The sequence below is a fragment of the Dermochelys coriacea genome, chromosome 1, assembly GCF_009764565.3.
Source record: "Dermochelys coriacea isolate rDerCor1 chromosome 1, rDerCor1.pri.v4, whole genome shotgun sequence".
Classification (NCBI taxonomy): Eukaryota; Metazoa; Chordata; order Testudines; family Dermochelyidae; genus Dermochelys; species Dermochelys coriacea.
The window spans coordinates 141,490,546-141,509,613 of NC_050068.2; the positions used below are offsets into that span (position 1 = coordinate 141,490,546).

The 19,068-nt window shown below is 38.4% G+C and overlaps 1 protein-coding gene across 2 annotated transcripts in view; it reads left to right on the top strand.

Annotated features, from left to right (window-relative positions):
• The window catches only part of SMS (spermine synthase), a 73,015-nt gene that overhangs the window by 44,181 nt on the left and 9,766 nt on the right, over positions 1–19,068 (top strand). For both annotated transcript variants that reach the window (XM_043504771.1, XM_038379638.2), the window contains exons 4-9: positions 38–102; positions 2,198–2,373; positions 3,869–4,023; positions 4,813–4,902; positions 6,045–6,159; positions 9,567–9,646. In XM_043504771.1, the coding sequence (XP_043360706.1) occupies positions 38–102; positions 2,198–2,373; positions 3,869–4,023; positions 4,813–4,902; positions 6,045–6,159; positions 9,567–9,646 (681 nt within the window). The remainder of the gene's footprint in view (positions 1–37; positions 103–2,197; positions 2,374–3,868; positions 4,024–4,812; positions 4,903–6,044; positions 6,160–9,566; positions 9,647–19,068) is intronic.

Below are 19,068 nucleotides of genomic sequence, written 5' to 3' on the forward strand. Positions count from 1 at the left end.
GAACTCATAAATTCAACATCTTTCATGTTTCTTACAGCTACTAAATAAGATAGAAGAAAGAATGAAAGAGTTGTTTCACAGCAGTATCAAAAGAGTAAAGCGGTATGTTATTTTTAATGTATCATTATGTTTTAAATTGATTTACATTACCATTGAAAGTGAGTCAAATCCTCCTTTGTTACACAGATGTAAGTAGGGCCTAATTCTTCTGAAGCCAGGGAATCACTCTGGATTGACACAGAATTTGGTAAAACTTTTTGATCCTGTAGTGTAGTGGACAGGTCTGTGAACATACCTTTTGATTTACTGCTAATTTTTCTTTCCAATCCTCAGATTTGTTCCAACAGATGCATGTATATAAATATATTTTTGTATAATTATTTGAAAAATTCATATGGCAGTTAACTTGTACAATAAATACCTGTTTAAAGACACACTGTCAAGATTGGTAGGCGCAAAACTGAGTTCTTGGTATGTAGCAAATTCCACATTAGTGTTTTTTTTTTTTTTTTTTTTTAAATGGGAGATTTTTGTTTCCCAGACACATTCTATAGTGCTGTCTGGTACTGGTAAGCAACCCTGTTATAACATACCAATAGCCAACTATCTGCTACGGTGGAGTTTGTAAGGAAACTCAGTTTGAAGTTTCTAAGAGGCTATTAAAATCACCAATAATAAATTACTGCCTTTATATATATATATATATATTTAGAGAGAGACACTCTGTTGTTGGTTTGTTTTTGTTTTTTTTTTTTAAAGTGGGAGCATGTCTGCTTTTTCAATACCTGTAAATGTGGTGGTTTTATTTCAGAATTGATAAATATCGCCACTAGGCTTGGTTGTTAAATTGTGCATAGAATAAGCCATTGTGTAATACTAATCCTTTGTATACTATATAATAATTATGGTACATGAAGAGAGAAAGGGAATCCAAAATAAAAAAAAAGTAGATTGAAATATTTGCATAACAATTGAGTTGAATACATAAAAAATCAGAGAAAGTAGCATTTTAATTTCAGTTTGATATTTTGATGTGCTCAAATGGTGGGCCTATCTTGTCCATGTGTGTTTATTTTATAAGGACTGCAAAGGTCTTTCACTCTCAAAGCAGAAGAGCCAAAAATTGCAGTTCCTGATTTTTTTTTTTTTTTTTTTTTGGCCTTCTCATATTTGTTCTTGTCTATATATATATTTTTGTACTTTCTCCCACTGTGTACTGCCATCTAGTGTCTCTCAGAAGGTATAATTTTGATTTTTGTCCCTTAGAATCACTGGACATTCAAAAGATCAATTTATTTTTTCAAAAAGTTTAATTTTCCTAAATAAGAAACAAATTAAATCAGTGTTTAGATGGTCTTGCACAGAAGAATAACAAAAGCATTTTGATCTGTTGGCGTCACCTTAACCATGAACACTGAATGTGAATTTGTTTTTTTAAAGCTAACTCATTTTTTAAAACTGAACTTGTACTCGATTAAGAAATTGTAAAATGACTTACTAGATTCATCCAACTTTGAGTCTATATCTGAGCCAGACTGTCAGAAATTAATGCAAATTCTGGTGGAAACATCCAAATGTGTTTCGCGTCTACGTTAAGAATAAAGGCAGACAGTGCTTAAACTTGTTAGGTGTCTTTTTGCCCATGTTCTGCATTTGTGTCATTAATTTCAGTTTCTAGTTTCAAGTTAAGTGTCTAGTGTTCCACAAATCCTCTTCCCCAGGATAAAAGACTGATTCACACACAGGTTGCTAGAATAGTGCTAAATTAAAGTGTCAACACGCAGATTCTCCTGTAGACACTAGCAATCCTTGTATGTTTGACTGCTAGCTAAAATATTTAAAATGACCTTCTTGAGCATTACACACAAATTGGAATAACTTTGTATACAGTGCAATCTTACTGAATACAAGAAAAATGTAAAAATCACATTTGCAAATTTTTATTTTTTGTATGAATGCTATTTGGATTGTATTTTCTTGCAAAATCGTAGATTAAACATGTATTTGAGTTGGTGTCCATTACATTCAGTTATGTAGTACTGCATTCCTAATGATGATGATAAAATGTTAAGTACTATGGGGGTGGAAGAGCATCTCTCATGTATTGATTGCATTCATGCTAAATTAAAGGAGAATGAGGAATGTTTATTAACTTTCAGAGTGAATCGTGAATAGTTTTTGTTTTCCCCTTCCATAGATTGCCAGCAACTGTGAGAGGAGGAGCCATTGATAGATACTGGCCCACTGCTGATGGGCGTTTGGTAGAGTATGACATAGATGAGGTTGTTTATGACGAAGAGTCGCCTTATCAGAATATTAAAATTCTACATTCGAAACAGTTTGGAAATATTCTTATCCTCAGTGGGGATGTTAGTAAGTATGGTCTCTTTACAATGTGCTATTGCTCTGAAGCTGTAGGTCATTTGGCTTCTGCCTTGTCAGAACACCCATTTGTTAGTTTCCCATGGATCTTGTGTCCCTGCAAGAAAGAGGTTGTGTGGCTTTTTTTGGTGTGTGTGTTTCAAAGGCATCTTTTTCAAAGTATCAAACAGAAAGTTTCAGAGAAAATGTGTAAGTGAAGAGATCTCTCTTATATTTAACCCTTTCCCACTCCCCAGGCCATGCAACCTCTGAGAGTTACTTTAACGGACAGGAAAGCAAACTCAGTGATCTATCTTCTAAACAACTGCCCATTATTTTAAAGGACAAATGAAATGATTTTCCCTAGTGTGCCTTAAGGTTTCATAACCTTGTTAGATGGCTTATTTCCCCCTGTAAAATATTTGGGCCTTTGGCGACTTGCTTTCTTCTTGTTAACTAATTTTCTTTGGTTGAGGCCAGCAAGGGATAGCCAAATCTCAGCCTTTTAGCAGTCTCAACCTCCCCATCAATACTACTTCTTCGAGTGCTTGTACATGTCCATTCTGATTTAGGTATGTGCATACCCTGAGCGCAGCTGTCGGAAATGTTTCCTCTAGTGGTATCCGTTGGCTCAGCTCTGGCACCCCCTGGAACTGCATGATCATAGAACTGATATAAGGGGGCCCGCTGAGCCTGCGATCTTCAGTTCCTTCTTACCGTTTGTGACGGCTGTTGGAACTGCCCTCTTTGCGTTTGCCAAGTGCCTTTAGTGGTTCTCTCTGTAGTTTTCCTGTACGTAGTGTCTTAGTCTAGTTTTTAGTTGTTTCAGTGTAGTAGGGGTGAGGCTGTCCATCCCTCCCCCAGTACCGGGGCACTCGGTCACTGGGCCTTAAACAGTGTGCTTCCTGTGGCAACCCTGTGCCTGCCAGCGACCCTCACTTGAGTTGTCTCAAGTGTCTGGAGGAGGGCCACAGGAAAGAACATTGCCAGATCTGCCGTGATTTCAAACCCCTCTGGTGCGCTTTACAGGCATTGTGTAGACAAATAAATAAATATATATTATAAAATGATAGCCCAGGGAACTGCTCAATTAACTGAGGTGTAAGAAAAAGCCAATGAATTAGCAGAGGGTATGCAGTAATGCCCCCACCTGCAATTGGCCGCTTGTGGTCACATCTGCACAGAGTTCATTGGCCCTAGTAGGGGTCATCATGCAGATCTACCTGTGCAGAGTAAATGATGGGATGGGGGCTGAAGTAGCCATAAAAATTCCAGGCAGGGAAAGCCCTTAGTTCTGGCATGTCCTCACTTTGGAGAGCTGGACTTTGTAACATTAACCCTTGTAAGTGTTGGATGTTTTTGTTCTGGAAGAATATAAAATCCATGCTGGTTTTCACACTGACAATACACAGCATTGCTTTTAAGATGCATCTGGTTTACTGTAGTTAGTAATTAACAGACTTAGAAATGCAAAGCTTCTGACCAGCATTCTCTTTGTTCCTTCCAGATCTGGCAGAGAGTGACCTAGCATATACGCAAGCCATAATGGGCAGTGGGAAAGAAGACTTCACTGGAAAAGAAGTACTGATCCTAGGAGGTGGTGATGGGGGTATACTATATGAAATAGTCAAACTGAAACCAAAGATGGTCACCATGGTGGAGATATCCTTTCAACAAATGACCATTCATGTTAATAATCCAACATACTCTTCCTTATGTATCTTGGGACCTCAAGTTAAATGTCTCTTATATGAACTTGTGTTGGGAGACTGGTTCTGTCTAAGCCAAAAAATAGGAATGGTTTTAGACCCAATCACTACAACATGCAGGCACTGACTGTGAGATCTGATCCTGGCCAAGTTCCAAGTTCCTAATCCAAATTGTAGCTCTCAGACAGAATTTTCTGCACTTTGAGTTGAATCCTGATTTCCTTATTTAGTAACTTAAAGCCATTGATGTCAATTGGAATGTCACCTGATTAAAGACTTCAGGATTTGGTTCTTAATGATGATGGCATATGTCAACCATATCCTCTTTCTCAGATATCCGTTAAAGAAAATGATCCAAAGGTGGCTTCATAAATAAGATTTCTAAGTTCCATTTTCCAGATATGATTTGCTGTTAGTCACTGTACATAGCAAATTTCATTAGCTATAAACCAAAATAATTATCATCATCATTGTACTAAAACATTACACTTTTAAAATGTATGGTAAATTATGGTGCCAACAATGCTGGTTGGAAAGAATTTTTTTTTAATGTAAATAATTCCCAACGTCAATTAGAGGTTTAAGATATTAATTCCTAAACCTAGATGTTGCAGTAAATATGTATTACTATTACTGTTCCTCCATAAGATTGACTGTATCTCTTTGATAAAAGGATAAAACCTCCAAAACTTTGGTTAATAAAAGGTGAACAGAATTTAATGTTCCTTAACTAACATCAAACATTGACCAAATGGTGATCGACGGGTGTAGAAAATACATGCGTAAAACATGTGGAGATGTCTTAGACAATCTTAAAGGAGAATGCTATCAGGTAATCTATCTATTGCCTTCATTGCAAATAACATTTACAAATGAAAATATGACTTGGATCTAGATTTAGATCTGGCAATGTATTGTTTTCAGAAGTTTTTTGTATGCGATCTGACTTCTTAACATTTTCTTTCCTACTATTTTAGGCTTAATCCATATTTGTATTTCTAAATCATAGTATAGTTTGCACTAGGGTTTGGATTCAAAACACTGATTCATTAATTTTGAAATATTTAACTCTCCATCTCCAAACCCACTCTGCTTTTTTAATATTTACAACCCACACTTGGAATAATAAAGAAACTTGAAGCGTAATAGTGCATATTGGCATCACCAAACCTTGTTAGTAGCTGAGTGAAAATAGGTAATAATAATATAAAATTAGAGTATGGTATCTAATAACTCCTAGTATAAACTGGCTGAGAAGTAATGCAAATCATAAGCTTAATTCAATGTTAGTGCATCATTCAGAATCTCAGATATAGTTCACATGATTGGGGGGTTAATTTGGTTTTATCTGTGCTATTATTTGCTTGAAATCTGTTTGGCAAATTCTGTTCATATGAGTAAATATTCTACCCCCCCATCTCATTGGAAAGAAGAAGAAACTGGGTTACTGAGAAGGGTATGTAACATATCATGTCTGTCAGAGCAGGTAAACTAGCCCACAGCTACTGGATCATAATTCGATATCTTAACTGCAAGGTTATTCTTCCTAAGGACATATCCTTGTATACTAGCTAGTTTTCTTGGAGAAAAACTAGCAAAAATTGCATGATATTTTGCATGTGTTAAGTGCCTTTCATCCAAGGATCTCAAAACTTGCCATTATCTTATGAGGCTAGTAACTATTTCCCCATCTACAAAATGGGGAATAACAGAGGCACAAGTGATCTAAGTGGTCACCCAGCAGTCAGTGACAGAGCTGGGAATGGAAATTCTGGTTCGCTGCTGCATCACTCCCCCTGCTCCATCCCCCAAGCATTGCCTTCTATATGGAGATATAAAAAGCTAAGATTAGAACCTTATATTAAACTCGTATTTAATTCTGACCTCTTTCCCTATTTTAAGGCTTACACATCATATTAGTCCAGTCAGTTTAAGAAGATTTTGATCACTTATTAAAACATAGTAATTTTTTAGGTTCTAATAGAAGACTGTGTTCCAGTACTGAAGAGGTATGCCAAAGAAGGAAGGATGTTTGATTATGTAATTAATGATCTGACAGCTGTTCCAATCTCCACATCTCCTGAAGAAGGTTAATTATTTGTTTATACTAACTGTTTTTAACACTTTGCTTTCTTGACAGTTTGCAGCAAAATATTATTTTGGGGGTTAAAATGAGGGGGATCTTTTTACTTTGTGATGTTGCTTGGGGGTACTCTGGGTTGTGAGGAACCGTGCTGCCCCTTCTGCACCCTGCCCCGCCCCTCCTGGCTTCACCTTGAGGAAACCTTGTCTGTACCTGCCATGGGTCAGCTCCCCAACTCCATGGGCAACACAAGCACGCTCTTCTAGGCCTACTCAGCCCTGCTGACTCTCTGCAGGTTAGTGAAAGGCACACTCCAACTCCGGAGCATCTGTCTGGATTGTCTAGTCCCATGGGGCTCCTGAATCACAGCCAGTTGTACCAAAAGCTAAATAGCAGAGTGCAATGATGGGGTACACCTACACTGAAAAAAAAACAACCCCAAAACAAAACCTGTGGCAGGGAATCTCAGCCTGTGTCATTTGATGCAGGGCTAAAAATAGTAGTGTCGATGTTCCCACTTGGGCTGGAGCACAGGCTCTGAGACCACCCCATCTTGCTGTGGGTTTCAGAGCCTGAGCTCCAGCCCAAGTGGGAACATCTGCACAGCTATTTTTACCCCTGTAGTGTGAGCTTGAGTCAGGGCTCTAAGAGCTTGATGTGGGCTCTAAGACTCTGCCATGGCTTTTTCCGCTGCAGAAGTGTAGACATATATCCACAAGTACGTCGTTCCTTCCCTCCCCCCCCACCTTCTGGATATTGGTGGTGATGGGGACCTAGTCACTGTGCAGCAATGAACCCAACTATACACTTACTTAGAGTTTATTTCAGCCATGTCAGAGTCTCATTCAGGGGTGCGTGGGGTGGTATTCGCAGCAGTTTCTGTTGGAAACATGCTCTTTTGAGACCAGAGATGTTCTCATAATTAGGAGCACTAGGAAGAAAAGCAAGGGGGGAGGAAAGGGAGTGCACATGCATGCAGGTGGAGAGAAGAATTGTGACTATCAGGACTTCTAAATTTTAGCATTCAGTTCCTGAATTGGGAGAAGGGGGAAGTGAGGAGTACTTTCCGTGCAAATTTTGAAGTAAATATCACAGCAGAATCTTTTTCCTCCACCTCCACTTCCCGAGTTGAATTTAAACAGTACAGCTAGTTTATAAACTATGCAAAGTCTATGGAAGACTTTGAAAAGACAAATCTGTTTTTTACAGCTTGCCATAGATTTGTGACCTACAGAACATGAATGTACGTTTTCTTTAATTGGGTTTTATGAAATTGGGGAGCACATTATTTTATGTTCTCAGGCAAGGAGATATGTTTTTTAAAATAAATGTAATAGTATATCCCTATATTTGAGTTGCTGCTCTACCATGGATATTTTTGGAGCACTTTTTGCCCAGATTTCTTTTCTCTTTGGAGCATTTTTTCCCTCTCCTCCCATTTGCACGCACCCCACCCCACCCCAAGAATTGACTTCCTCTCTGGGTGATGGTACAATATAAACTACTGTAGTCATGCTGTAAACCTTGGCAATAATTTTATATTGATCCCAGAAGTATGCTGAGTTCTGCTGGAAGACAACCACTGCCCTAAAGAGCTCCCAGACTCAGACTTTGATCTTGTAGTTTACCCCATCAGGCACATCCCTGAATGCAGGCACAGTGAAATGCATGATTAGGGCCTGTATTTAGACATGATGCAGTGAATGATTACAGTAATGTTCTTCCTCATTCCAGTCCTTTTTTACTTTCTGCTAGCTTCCAGTGTCACACATTTAACATGTTTTAGACTTAATCATTATATTTACCTCTGTTATGCAAGTATTATACTCAGACTTGAACTCAGCCTTTAAAGTAATAATTTTTTTGCTTTTGTATGTTATAATACATTTCTAAAAGTTCAGTGTTTAAGCTTCTGATTTTTATTTTTAAAATACTGCTTTTGTTTCATATCAGGGCAGATATAACTTAGCGAAAATAGTGCAAAACAGAATTTTTATAGATTGTTTAAAAAGCATTTTTTTGAGAATCTAAATGTTTGCTATGTTTAGATTCAGTGTTACTAGTACCAGCTCAGGGCATTTTTTTTGGCTATATTTGGATTACAGTCCAGGTGACTCATTCCACTGAGTAGGATACAGTATGCAGGCAGAATAGGGAAATACCATTTTGTCAGTAATGTGAATAACTGCAAAAGACCATGTCCTTAAGTGCATATTGGAGAAAAATGGGTTGATTTCATAGCACAGCATGCAAAAACTGTCTCCAAACATTCTATAATGGCTTCTGGTCCTAATTCTACTGTTTTTTTTAGCTCCCATACTGTTGCTTATTCCTTGATGAACATTTTTTGGGGGGTGGAGAAATCTAGTAGCAGCCCCCAAACAAAACAGACAAAAAAGAAAAATCTGGAAGGTTGCTGAGTGCTAGTGGTTGCTTGTTAGCAAGTCTGAAAGTTGGTCCTTTTTCAAAACAGTTGAGGACTTCAGAATTATTATGTGCTATATCACCATTCTATTAAAATATGGATATGGAACACTTTAGGGAACATAAGATACCTTCCCTATGGAGAATAGATTTTCCTTGCAGAAGACACAGTGGGGACGGAATTGCTAGAGGAAGTTGAAGTCTTATTGTGCTATATGTTGAAGCACAGCAAGATCTCAATATTTCATTAGATGACACTATTTTAGGTCTTTCTCCTGTAATTCCATCAAGATGACAGATAACTGTTAGCTTGAGTTGCCGATTGCAGTTATGCTTGAGAAATAAATTAAATCTTCCTGAGGGTTAGTTTAATGCATGCATCCAACAACTTAAAGAATCACATTACATTTTTTCTTCTGCATATTTTTATTATTTTCAGGACTCTGGAGCTTTTCATCTTGAACTGCTCCCAATATGCACCTTGCAGTATGAAAAATTAGAGCTGAAGGGGGAATGTCACTTATGCATCTAACCTCCATAGTTTAGGATTGCAGGCTTGCTTCCTCTATGCCCTTGGCTGGGTGGAAACTGCATTACCTTATTGGTAATGAAATACTTTTCTATTGATATTCTGTGCTTAAAAAGTCCAATTACTGGCATCGAAGACTTGATATTTTTTTCCTGAAATTTTCTTTGTTTACCCTTTAGTTTGACTTTTTAAGCACAGTCAGCTGAATAGTGGGAACTCATGAAAATAAGTGTGGGAATTCACTCTACAGGCTATGCAGTGTCTCTCAGAAATACTAAAAAAAAAAACCTGACAAAAATCCAAGGAGCCCAAGTGCTGGTAATCAACACTTTATTTAAACTAATGATGGAGAAAAATAATCATCCTGCTGAAATACTCAGTAGCAGTGCTTAAATATTAGTTATGTAATGCTTAGCAAGCCACTAGTACTTGAAAATTCTAATTTATTCTTTATATCCAGATTCTACATGGGAGTTTCTACGATTGATTCTTGACCTTTCAATGAAAGTCCTGAAACATGATGGAAAATATTTCACGCAGGTATGACACTGTGATTAAAAGAAATAATTCTGCATTCTCTCTGTATATAGTGACTTACATTTTCAGATCCTGAAAAAATACTGTCTGACTTTTTCTTTAATATGTTGCTATGGATATTTGTATGAAACATGGTCTTTGCTGCTGCTGACTCATTTGTTTCTGGTGGTGCATGTTCTCAACTGAGCTCATAGTGTATTTGTCTTGACATTTATAATCACTTCTTCAGAAACTAGTTGGCTTGTCACAGAGGATTATGTCTTCAAGTGGTGTTTAAAAAAGCAAGAACTGGTGAATTGCTCAACAATGAACCAGTTTTCAGGCCAGTGGCTCTAGTAATATATAAACAAAAGATGAAAACATATGTTGTCCATAAGGCATAAGTGAGCTGAAAACTGACCTACTGGATGCTGAATCGGCAATAAATGGAGAGTTAATAATAAAGAACACATCCCCATAGTGTGTTTAGATTGCTAGCTTCAACTTCAAGGACCAGATTTGCAAATATAAATTTTTGCCTGCATTTTTCTACCCACAAAATTAGAGGCAACTTTTGAAAACCTGGTCTAATTTTGGCACTTGTAAAAACACTTCAGGTGAAGATAGTGGCAAAACTCTGATTTCCAAGGGCCCATTAATGTTGAAATCTCTGGCCTAATATTCATTAACTTAAATGATTGAAAAAATATAAATTTTAATTTAATTTTAATATAGTAACTGACTTAAAACCACTTCAGGTGTAATTCTAATCAAACTTTCACTGGAAGAGACTTTTAAAATATTGTGATGCTTTCTCTGGGAGTCCAAAACTAAACCACCGTTACCCCTCTGCCTCAGCAAGAGAGAGCTTTGCTGGAGCTTAAACTGTGTGTTGGATCCCTGCCACACCATTATGTCCACCTCACCAGCAAACTCCTTGAGATTCTGTCTAGCCTTGAAGGTAACATTCAGTGAACCCGAGTTTCTGAACCCGCTGGGAGAGCGTTCCTCTGCAGTATTCAGCTCCTATCAGTAGACATTCGCAGAAACTACCAAGTTTACTGCATCTAAAGAGGCAGTGCATGCACCAGCCTGTTAATTTAGCTGACGATCCACACTTTAATGCACAACACTGGGATAATTTTATGATAAAACCAAAAGTAAGTAAGACAAAACAAAAATAGAAACATTTTCCAGTGTCTAAAATTTAACAGATTATAATCTTGGTCTCGGGCAATTTCACTGTTACAGTCAGATCAGTGTCCTCAACCCACATGACTGAGAGATCCACTTTTCACAGATTTCAGGAGTGCTGGCCTCTGTGTCCATTAAGTAATGGCTTCTTGCTTCTCTTTATACTTCTCCAAACTCATTGTTTTGTCTCCAGAAGCAGGATGACCCCCTGCTGTTCATCTCCTCCTGTTGACTTCCCATCCCCCTGTTAACTCGTATGTAAATGGAGCTTCCATTGTTTTGGTTCCATATTGCCTAATTTATATTAGGGAGAGGGAGAGAGCTACCTTCCCTCGTGTCTAAGAGAAACCCTGTTTTTCCCTTTGGCTTTGGCTACACTTGCACGTTATACCACAATAAAGCCTCCCAGGGCGCTCTACCTTACTCCCCGTCCACACTGGCAAGGCACGTAGAGTGCTCTGACTCCCTGGCTGGAGCGCTCCTGGTACTCCACCTCACCGAGAGGATTAACAGCTATTGCGCATTGGTTGAGTCGCTCCAGCTCCAGTGTAAACGGGGAGTAACATTATTACGCACTGATTGACCTCCAGAACTCCTCATAATCCTTTTAATTGAAGCGTCCTGTCTTGTTTTGTTGTGAACTCCAGACGCAGAAGTGCCGTTTCAAAGCTCCGTTTCGGGGGCTGCTTATCAAAAACAGCTACTGTTTGCTTTGAAGGAATGAGGGGCAGGCAGGGGGGCTCTGTTTGGAGTGCCAACAGCTAATGTTTGCTTGAAGAGAGAAGGGGCATGGGGGGAGGGGGGGGTTGGGGTCCGTTTCCGCAAGTGGCTGCTTATCTCTTCTAGGAGAAAAAAAAGAAACAGTTGCCGTTTGCTTTCAGTGAGTGAGAGGCAGGGGAGGGAGGAAGGTCTGTTACTTACAAGGCACTGACACCACTCTCAGCACCCCAAAAAAACACTCTCTCTCCCCCCACATGGTCCCTGTCACACTCCACCCACCCCTCCCCCATTTGAAAAGCACGTTGCAGCCACTTGAGTGCTGGGATAGCTGCTCATAATGCACTGCTCCCAATGCAGCTGCAAATGTGGCCACTACAGTGTGCTGGCAGCTGTCAGTGTGGACAGACTGCAGCTCTTTCCCTACTCAGCTGTACGAAGGTGGGTTTAACTCACAGAGCTATACTTCTGTAAGTGTAGGCAAGGTTTTAGTCTGATTAGTCTTGAATGCATAATATCAATGAGTATGCATGCTTCCTCACAGTGTTAATACATACATTTCACAATGATATTCATGACCAGTGTGTTGCCGGCTTTCATAAAAGACCTTACTTAATACACTTTTATAGTATAATAGTATTGTATACCGTATTCAGTTGCTTATTTTGGAGCTTTCAAGCCCCTTTTCTTCCTCTGGGATGTCTGGACTCTGATTATCACAAATAGGTAGTCATAACTGCACATACAGTTTTCTGTCATTGTTTTAAACATAAAATGTTTGCTGCTGTTTTCTGTTCTCCAGCACATATCTGAACTGTAACTCTTAAGGTATATTTTTTCCTCCCTATGCACTCAGCATAACTTGTCTTTTAATATATCTAGCATGCAGCTGTAGTATGTTGAATTTTTTTCCCCACTTAGTACTCTACAATAATTCTTGAATGGCAAACAAGTCATTTGTTAGTCTAGCTGTGAACTTAATGTCTGTCTAAGCTAGGTGTTTGTAAAGGAAATGGCTTTTATGCTAGATTGCAGTGCATAAGTTCACAAAAAAAATAAGGTTGGCCTACAAAAGTCCCCCAACCACCACCACCACTTATTTTGTGTTGGTTTTCATTATTGCCCACCTTAATGCATTTCATTATTGTAGACTCTCTTGATTGTATAGGCGAGTTATTCTCTTAATCTGTGTAATATAATTACACGTAATGTGTAATATAATTTTTTAAAATCACTATTGCATTCTTATTGTGCTGTCTAAAGCCTAAACAGTTCTCTCTAATGACTTTTAATGTAACAATAGGAAATCTCATTTCAAAGCTCAGAGTCTGTTTAATCATCTTCATCTTTTATTGGATGCAGGACACATTTTGATGACTGATACCATATCTGCAGCAGACACAAAATTAATTCTCATATACAAAGAGAATATATACATAATTTGTTGTAGGGTTTTTTCCCCCTATAACTGTAGGTTTTGCAATCATGCTTATCACCCAGGTGCCTGCTCTAAATTAGTTCTGTATGCAGATACAGGAGTGGACAGACATGTATGAATGTTGTGCTCTGGTTAGCATAGGAAATATTTAGCAAATGGGTAGGCCTTGAGTTGTATTCTAAAACTGGTCAGACTTTCTCAGGCTAATCTCCCCTAGTTGCTTGTTGAACAGATACCCCCTCCCCTTTAAAGAATACTTCATCTCTGGTCCTCAGATTCTGGGGGCCTGGTGTGTGGCGTGGGGGGAGGTAGTAAGCTTGTTTTGTTTTTAAAGCAGCATTATCCCAAAGGAACACAATGATGGAGAGTTGTCGGGATGGAGAGGCAATTTCATGTAGTTAGATCCTGACCATTTACAGATCTGAAGATCAGTGGAAACACTTTAAATTGGCACTGTAGTCTAACTGGTAACCGATGGAGGATCCTGAGCACGGGAGTGATGTGCTCTTACACAGCTTGACCTGCTGAGGAGTTGAAATTTACTTACTTTCAGAAAGTATAAAGCCACCATAGAAAACGTTTGGCTTTTTTCAAACTGATCTTAATCTACGCACTGTGTGTATTAAAAAACAAACAAACATTTTCACTGGTTGTGTGTGTGTGGGGAGGTAGTAATGGTTTTTTGGTTTTTGTTTTTTTGATAGCCAGTCATCAGAGAGTTTAACTCATTTCACTTGTAAAATATAGTAAAATCAGCCTTCTATAACTGTAAAATTTTTAAAATTGTAACCATGGTTTTAGGTATTCATGAGGAATCCGCCCATTTTATTTATTTATTTATTCGTTCTGCCTTATTTTAGTAATAGTCAACATTACCAACAGTAACCACTATGGTATTGGAGCCTAGTTTAAGTATATGTTGAAAACTGCAGCCTGTTGAATATTATGATGTCTTAATAAATGCTGACTTTTATTGGTCTCTGTATTGCAGTTTGCCAGTCTGTGTGGTTTGGTAGTGGAGGGTTGTTTAGTTTATAGATTCTGTTACATAGTGTTACTCCAATTTGCTATGTCTCAGACTGCTGTCTGGGTCTGCATGGAGTCTTTTGTATTTGCTTAGCAAAATAACTTCATTTTCTCAAAGAAGGCATTTGTAAAAACTGAGATTGCCTTCCCCAGAGAGCTGAAAACTCTATGGGTAAGCCTGAAAATAATGTATTAAGTGATACCAGAAAAAGTAATGGTTTATTTGCCCATCTATTCATTCTGGCTTGTCGCTTCTCCCTATGTTACATCTTGGCCTTTACGATAATGAGCGGACACTTCTCAGCAGAAATCAAGGTGTCTAATAATGGAGTAGACCTCTTACTTATTACTGGCCAGCTGCCTCAACAAGCTCCAGCTGGAGTCTGCTGTGCTTTGTGCTGGTGTTTGAACATTGGCTGTAGGGGTTGCCAAGCATTCAGTACAGTCAACCTTTCAACTGGGAAAGCTGTCAGATGAAGGGCTGTCTGGTTAGAATATTGTTTCTTCCCAGTGTCTGGGCAAACTTTCTCCAACAACATAGCTTCATTTACACACCCAAACCTTCCACCTACTTTGGAGTGTGACTTTCTCAATGACTAGCTTGTGTTACAGAGTCAGATTACTTGTTAACAATGATTTGTACATATTTCACTAGGCTAAAGTTTACGTTTTTAGTATCTTAATGCTTTTTAAAGCAAATATATTTGGGGGTGGATTTGATTTTTTTTTTTTTTTTTAAATCAGCAAGATTAAAACCTTTTGTTTTGTGTAAGTACCTTTTTAGTTATCTTAAAGAAAGATTGATTCTCATGGGATAGTAATCATTAAAACATGTTGATTTGCAACCAAATATAGTCTTTACACTAAATTAGGAACTTTATGCAAACCAAGTGGGTACGCTATATCTGTACATGTTAATTTAAGCAATTGTATAGCTTACCATGTGTTTAGTAAGATTCTGAACTCTTATATTTTTGTTAGAAAATGGTGAATGTTATATTACTTATTAACTAGCTTAATTTTTTACTTGTGATTTGTGTTTAAGTGGAATTTGGATGGAAATTTGCATTCAATTAAAAAGGCACAAAAACAGCATTTAAAATTTTTTGTTTTATGAGTTAAATAAAAACTACCTTACATGTGCTGGATATAGAAGAAAAAAGTTTATACACACTGATTATACTGTACCACAACTGTATCACTGTAAGCTAACAGTACAATTACATGTATTGCATGACTTTAGGCTCAGCAGACTGCATTTGCAGATACAGTTTTATGTAGCGCAAAAGCACAGGATGTAGAGCCCAAGAGTATCAAATAGATAGCTCCTTGACAGTAGCTAGGGAAGTTCAAGAAATACCAACGGTTACTAGCAGGTAAATAAATACAGAAGTGTTGGGGGAAGGAGGGTGGTGGTAATTGTAGGCTGCAGAACCAGGATGAAAGTCTGAAAGAATAGTAATTGAATGTACCTTGCTATTGCTTAATTATTTTTATCTTCCACATCTAGCTGTGCAATATCCTTTTTTTCCTTCTCAATATTCTAGTTATTGTTCCTAGGTTAATTCAGTCTTATGAATTTATGTGCTGTACTTATGCAGTGCTTTGGTTTGTTCTGAAATCAGAACTTGCAGGTTTTTTCCTTATTTCTTAGGGTTTTTTTGATCTTTTGAGAGTATAGCATGCATGAAGGGGAAAAAAAGTCACCAATCCCTCAAACTGGTCACATTCTAATTAAATAACTTAAGTTCCAAATTCATGAAAGCTTCACTGGCACACCAAAATCCTTGTTTCTGCATGACTGAGTTAAGCAGATAATACATCTGTATACTCCTCATGAACAAAAGGGCACGAAATACATGAAACTGTAGGTGTAACTGGCCAGGGGTTTGTCCATCAGTATTCTTCAGGAAAGCTGTGAAATATGTGCAGAGGCAATCTATTGCTTATTTCTCAGGTCTTCACTGCCAACTGGAGTTGAAAGACTCCAAACGGAGCTACATCTGGGGCCTGATCCAAAGCCCACTGAAATCAATGGGGGGCTTTCTGTTGATTTCGGTGGGCTTTGAATCAGGTTCTTGCAGAGAAGAATTATCCAGACAAGATGTATGTCTTTTGGAGGGTGAGCACAATGAAGGTAGTAAAATGGAGTGAGGCTTCATTTGTTTGTCTTTTTTTTCTTCTGCAAAATTTGCATGTTATTCTCAACCGAAATTGCCTAATAGTGAGGGTTTGGGGGAACATTTAACCAGGTTCTATGATGTAAAATTTGTTCATTATGCTTTAAACAAGGCAGGTTTGGTATTTTTCTAGGCTTGGCAGGAGGCTCTATTGTACCAGGAATATATCATGAAAAAGGGTAGAAATGAGATTGTATCTTTACATTCTTTGTATAGCTGTGATTTACATAGTTATACTGCCCTCCCAACCTTCTCAAAGTATACTTGTTCTTTCCAAATTTTTCTTCACATGCTTTCCATTCCACAGCTTGATCATTCCTTGGACATTCAGAGACTGATTACAGCAATGGCTCTCAACCTTTTCAGACCCCTTTCAAGAGTCTGCTTTGTCTTGAAAACCCCAAGTTTCACCACGCTTAAAAATTACTTGCTTACAAAATCAGACATAAAAATACAAGTATCACAGCACACTGTCACTGAAAAATTGCTTACCCATTTTTATCATACAATTATAAAATAAATTAATTGGAATGTGAATATTGTACTTACATTTCAGTGTATAGAGCAGTATGAAATGTTAGTTTGCACTGACTTCACTAGTGCTTTTTATGTAGCCTTTTGTAAAACAAGGCAAATATCTAGATGAGTTGATGTGCCCCCGGAGTACCCCCAAGGCTACATGTACCCCTGGTTGAGAACCATATCTATGAGTATTGAGCAGTATGATCTTGTACCACTAGGTGGAGACAAAAGACTAATATTGGCTAGCAACGTCTCAGCACACCAGAGTCCATGGAAAAATTTTGTGTGAGAGAATTTTGTGGATTTATTTGCATTAACAAAAGTGCTAGGTCAGACTTGGCTAGTTCTAGGATTTGTTTTTATATTGTAGATAGATATGGAAGATAGGTTTCAGAGTAGCAGCTGTGTTAGTCTGTATCCGCAAAAAGAACAAGAGTACTTGTGGCACCTTAGAGACTAACAAATTTATTAGAGCATAAGCTTTTATGGTCTACAGGCCACTTCATCTGATGTATAGAATGGAACATATAGTTAGAAGATTTTATACACACACACACACACACACACACACACACACACACAAAATAAGTTGGAAGTTGAGTTTGAAAAGAGAGGATTAGATTTTTAACGTGGCTAGTAGTTGTGGTAGTATAGTGTGACTTTTTATCTCCGAATATGCTTGACACACGTGTACAGCACATGAAAACTATTCAATTTCCTCTCAGTTGTTCAGCTTGGACTCTTGGCTCTTATAACCTCACTCTTTCAGTAGTTCCTCAGGCATCATAGTTCTGTAGCATACACAGGATCTGAATCTCCAGTGCACAAAAGCAAGCCAACAACTTCCCCCAGCATGTTGTGAGGTGGGGAGAGACCTGTTTAGTCCTTTATATATCATAAAGAAGCAAAAAAGGCCCAAAGACATACTACTGAACACAGTCCCATTGATTTGACTAGGAATGCATGAGGTGCTAAGGGTTTAAAGGGTTGGCCCATTGTGTAATTACTGTTTCTTTCATCATTCTCTCTTCTGTGAAGCAGAGAAGTTAACTGATTTGCCAAAGGCTACATGGTGAGGGCTTGGTCTTATGAGGTGCTGAGTATCCTCCTCAGGATCTTGAAGGATAGAGCCCTGAGTTGTTGACCAGTCTTAGAACTTGGGACCTTGTGACTGAGTCCCATATTGTCATTCTTTCCAGATCTCACTACTTACAATGTTGTTTGGGCCATGTTTCTGTTTCATGCAGGGTAAAATATCCTTTTCTTAAAGGAATAGGGTAGGATTTTTCAAATTGCCTAAGTCAGTCGGTTTCAACCTGTGATCTGTGGAACCCTGGGGGTCCGCAGACTATGTGTAAGATTTCCAAAGGGATCTGCATCTCTATTTGAAATTTTTTAGGGGTCTGCAAATGAAAAAAGGTTGAAAACCATCCCACTCCTAAATCACTTATGAGCTTTTGAAAATCCCACTAGGAGTTGTCCTAACTGCCTCAAAACTACCTTTTTGCATGCTGTCCAAACCTGTTGGAAGGTTCTCTAACAGCTGCTGTATGATGGCTGTTTTATTATCAGTCATCGGCTGTTTTGTATAACCCGGCTGTTTTAACTGATAGCCACTATTCTTGATGCCAGATACTTGCCCTGCCGATCTAACCTTCTCAGCCAATAGCTGTCATCTTGAGTCTGTTTATGAAATGAATATTTCAAAAATATTTTTGTACAGGAACTGCACTTCCTTGTCTGGGTCATCTTTCCCGTCCAGAGAAAAATGTTCTCAGAATGTTTATGGTGGGTTTTCGTGCATTCCACTAACTACTGTCGTGAGGATCAGATTTCTTTCCCCACGCTGATATCTGTCATTTGCTCCTTCCCAGCCACTCTCCAATATATTAGAAGTCTGCTCTTGTAGATTCTTCAGACCCATTGGGCCATTGCCTCATAGCTGCTCGTGTGTGTGTATAATTTCTTGTCAGTTTGTTCTTTCAAAATTCTTCTGACCAACACTATTACTTTTGAGGCATGGTTCCTATGTATGTTTGTGTGTGTTCCACACATGGGTACACATGTGCACCATGCACACCCACATATGGAATATGGATAGGGACCACACATCTCAAGAACCTCCAGTTATAGGTATTTCTTTGTTATCCCAAAATGAACTGTATTTTCATAAAACACTGCAGAGTCCTCTTTTGAACCCATTCAGCTCACTTATCTCTTGATAACTGCCCCCATCTCCCACCATACACGTACGCTTAAGCTAAATGATTTTCTGTCTTGCTGTAGAATAGATCTCTTCTGGCCCTTAGTCACGCTGAAATAAAAGGGAAAGGGAATATTGGCCGAATTCAGCTGCTTCCTTTGTCCTA